We start from the raw sequence: 3,182 nt of genomic DNA, 5'->3' as shown, positions 1-3,182 counted from the left end.
GTTAGGGTGAGCACATGTGTTTAACTAAGCACCTGCAGATTACCTGGGAGGTCACAGGGACCTCAGGACTTTCCTATCGCCTGGTATAATTCCACTGCACAGAGCTAAGGCTGACGAGGGGGGTGCGAGGTGGGGGGTGGAGGGGAGGCTAGACTTGGTTGGCCTAGCACAGCTGGGGGTATGTGCTGGGAGAGAGGGCTGAACTCGGTTCTCCCCGTAGGAACATGGCTGTGTGGCCCCCACTGATCCTTGTACTTCTTGCCTGCACACTCCTATCACACTTTATACATCCCACCATCTGTCTCACACTGCTGCCCACCCTCTCCATGGCACAGGGGCCAATGCCTGGGGCCAGAAGTTCTGGGTGACCCAGGAGGAAGGGTGTGCCTGGGGCACCTTCTGCCCCTTCACCATCTGGTGGCTGGCTAACACCAGCACTCCCTGCCCTAAAGTGCAGCACTCCAATTCCTTGTCACCTACTCTCTGGGCTCAGCCAAGGAACTGTTGCCCAGAGTGGCTTTATCCCTGCCCAAATCTTCCAGGAACCCCCACGTCTGGGGCAGACAGAGTCAACACTGCCAGTGCTGGGGGTCAGGCTTGGATTGGGGGAATGAATGGAGGAGGGGCTTTTAGAGTAGGGTTTTGAAGAATGAGTAGGAGTTTCCCAGATGAGGAAGAGTAACTACAAAAACACCGTTTATGAAGCACCTACTATATGCCTACTGTGTCCTTTATACATCATGTAACCCTTCTCTCCATTGAAAGTCTCAGTCCTTATTTCCCAAATGATAAACAGAGGTGTCATGGAGAGAAATGACTTGCCCAGGTAACACTTTTTCGCTCTTTCTGGCCCCTTTTCCTCTGCTTTTTCTTTCTTTAAAAAAAATTTTTTTATTGATTTCAGAGAGGAAGGGAGAGGGAGAGAGAGATAGAAACATCAATGATGAGAGTCATTGATCAGCTGCCTCAATCCTATTGGGGATTGAGCCGCAACCCTTGACTGGAATTGAACCTGGACTCTTCAGTCCGCAGGCTGGTGCTCTATCCACTGAGCCGAACCAGCTAGGGCTGCTTTGCTTTTCAATATCTTCAGCCTTTGGTTCTAACCAGAGAGGGAAGAGAGGAAACACCATCAGGAAAGAAGGCCACTTCTTACGCTCTTGCTATGGAGTTTAGCACATAATAATGTTGTGGGGTGTTTTTTTTAAGAAAATCATTCTTCCCATCAGCCCACCAACCTGGGATGATGTCCCCATTTCACAGAGGAAGATACTACTGTGTCTCAGAGGCTCTCCCGGGCCCCAGCTTCCCCAGGAGCACCACCCGCCAGCTTCTCCCCCAGGAAAGCAGCCACAGACCCTGCCCAGCTGTGGTCCCTGGAGTGTTTACTGTGTCGGCTGGACCAGGCGGGCGGGGGCGGACAAAGTCCGGGGAATATAAAGGTCTGGCAGCAGCGTCCGGTCAGTCACAGCTCAGAGCACAAGGAGCACAGCTTTGCCCGGGCAGGGCCCCAGGACACCGCGCTGCCCTGATGCTGTTGATGCTGCTGACGCTCTCCTGGCTGCCGTCGGGGGGCGCCCTATCTCTTGCCCAGGAGCACCTCCCGGTCCTCCCGGAACCCTCACACGCACACTCCAGTCCGAATATCTCCAGATCCCAGGAGCTGAGGAAACGCTACGAAGATTTGCTGACCAGGCTTCGAGCAAACCAGACATGGGAAGACTCGAACCCTGACCTCATCCCTGCCTCTCACGTCCAGATACTCACCCCAAAGCGTGAGTGAAATCTCGAATACACCCCCCCCCAACCCAAGCAGCTTCTATCATCTAACCAGGGGTTCTGAGTTATAGAGCATGACGCTGGGCCTCAGTTTCCCCATCTGTGAGCCGGACAAACACGTCCCTCCTCGGGGCTGATTGGGGAGCTAGCGTTCCTGTTTGCATCAGGACAAGCTTAGCCAACGTGGGAGAGGAGAATTACGTCTCCCCGGATAGCAGATGGGGAAACTGAGGCCGAGAGAAGCCAGCGACTCTCCTGAAGGCTCACCTAGCCTGGAGAGCCCTGAGATGAGGTCGGGCATGGTGCGTGGTCCCTGTCCTTGAATGTAGCTGGGGTTGAGGGCGGGTGGGATCCTAGAGGGTGGATGCAGGGGCAGGGCGGGGGATGGGAAGGGGAGCAGGCGGGACTTCGTGCACAATGAGGGGAAGAACCCACCGGGACTGGTTCTGAATCTGATGCAGTCTCGCTGCCAGGCACTGCTGAAGTGGCATGTGCTAGGTGCCCTGAAAGGAGGGGAGTATTTTCCGAGGAGACTCCAGGAGGTGGAGAGGGCAGAAGATCTGGCCTGCGCTAGGAACTGGGAGGGGCTGGGGAGAGGGTGTCAAACCAGAAGAGGTGATTTTATCCCTCCCTAATCCCACTGGTGCTGTGAGACTCCAGGTAAACCTCTCCCCCTTTTAGTCTAACAAACCGGTGGTGCTCATGCAGCAACTCAAACGCCAGTCTCTGTAGTAGCCCCAACACCTGTACCAGCTGGGGGTCTGCGAATCCCGGGGAGCCTGGTACCCTTCATTTCTCAGATGGGAAACTGAGACCCAAGGAGTTGAAAACAGTGTCTGGTTGCTGAAACCCTAGCCCCAGGCACTTAGTAGGCCTTCAATGAAAATGTTTTTGACTGCCAGGAGGAGGCAGCATCAGCATTTGACTAAGCACCTACTGCGTGCCATGCACCGTGGTGATCAGGCAGACAAATCCCTACCAAACAAAATTGGGTGGTGCCTATTTTAGGCAGGTTGGAGGGATTCAGGGAAAGAGTGTGGCTGGTGGAGGAAGGGGTTTATGCAATGGCCCTGGGGTGGGATCCAACCTGGCCTGTGGGAGGAAATGGGCACCCTCACGCCCGGCACACAGTAGGCCCGTGGGTGACTGGCCTTCCTCTCTCTCCCACAGTGAGACTTGGACCAGGCGGCCACCTGCACCTGGGCATCCCCCGGGCCAACCTGACTAAGGGGCTCCCCGCAGCCTCCCGCCTGCATCGGGCCCTGCTCAGGCTGTCCCCGACGGAGTCGGGCTCGTGGGATGTGACGCGGCCGCTGCAGCGTCAGATCGGCTTCGGTGTCTCCCGGGAGCCCGCACTGCCTCTGCACTGGCTGCCGCCATCTGACCGGTTGCTGGCGGCATCG

The 3,182-nt window shown here is 56.2% G+C and overlaps 1 protein-coding gene across 1 annotated transcript in view; it reads left to right on the top strand.

Annotated features, from left to right (window-relative positions):
- Positions 1-1,198: 1,198 nt before the first annotated feature.
- The window catches only part of GDF15 (growth differentiation factor 15), a 2,982-nt gene continuing 998 nt past the window's right edge, over positions 1,199-3,182 (top strand). Inside the window, exons 1-2 of the mRNA XM_005873904.2 lie at positions 1,199-1,775; positions 2,950-3,176. Coding sequence (XP_005873966.2) covers positions 1,244-1,775; positions 2,950-3,176 — 759 coding nt within the window. The 5' untranslated portion in view covers positions 1,199-1,243. The remainder of the gene's footprint in view (positions 1,776-2,949; positions 3,177-3,182) is intronic.

Source organism: Myotis brandtii, unplaced genomic scaffold (assembly GCF_000412655.1).
Source record: "Myotis brandtii unplaced genomic scaffold, ASM41265v1 scaffold421, whole genome shotgun sequence".
In the NCBI taxonomy this organism is placed as follows: domain Eukaryota; kingdom Metazoa; phylum Chordata; class Mammalia; order Chiroptera; family Vespertilionidae; genus Myotis; species Myotis brandtii.
This window is presented reverse-complemented; position numbering and strand designations above follow the sequence as displayed.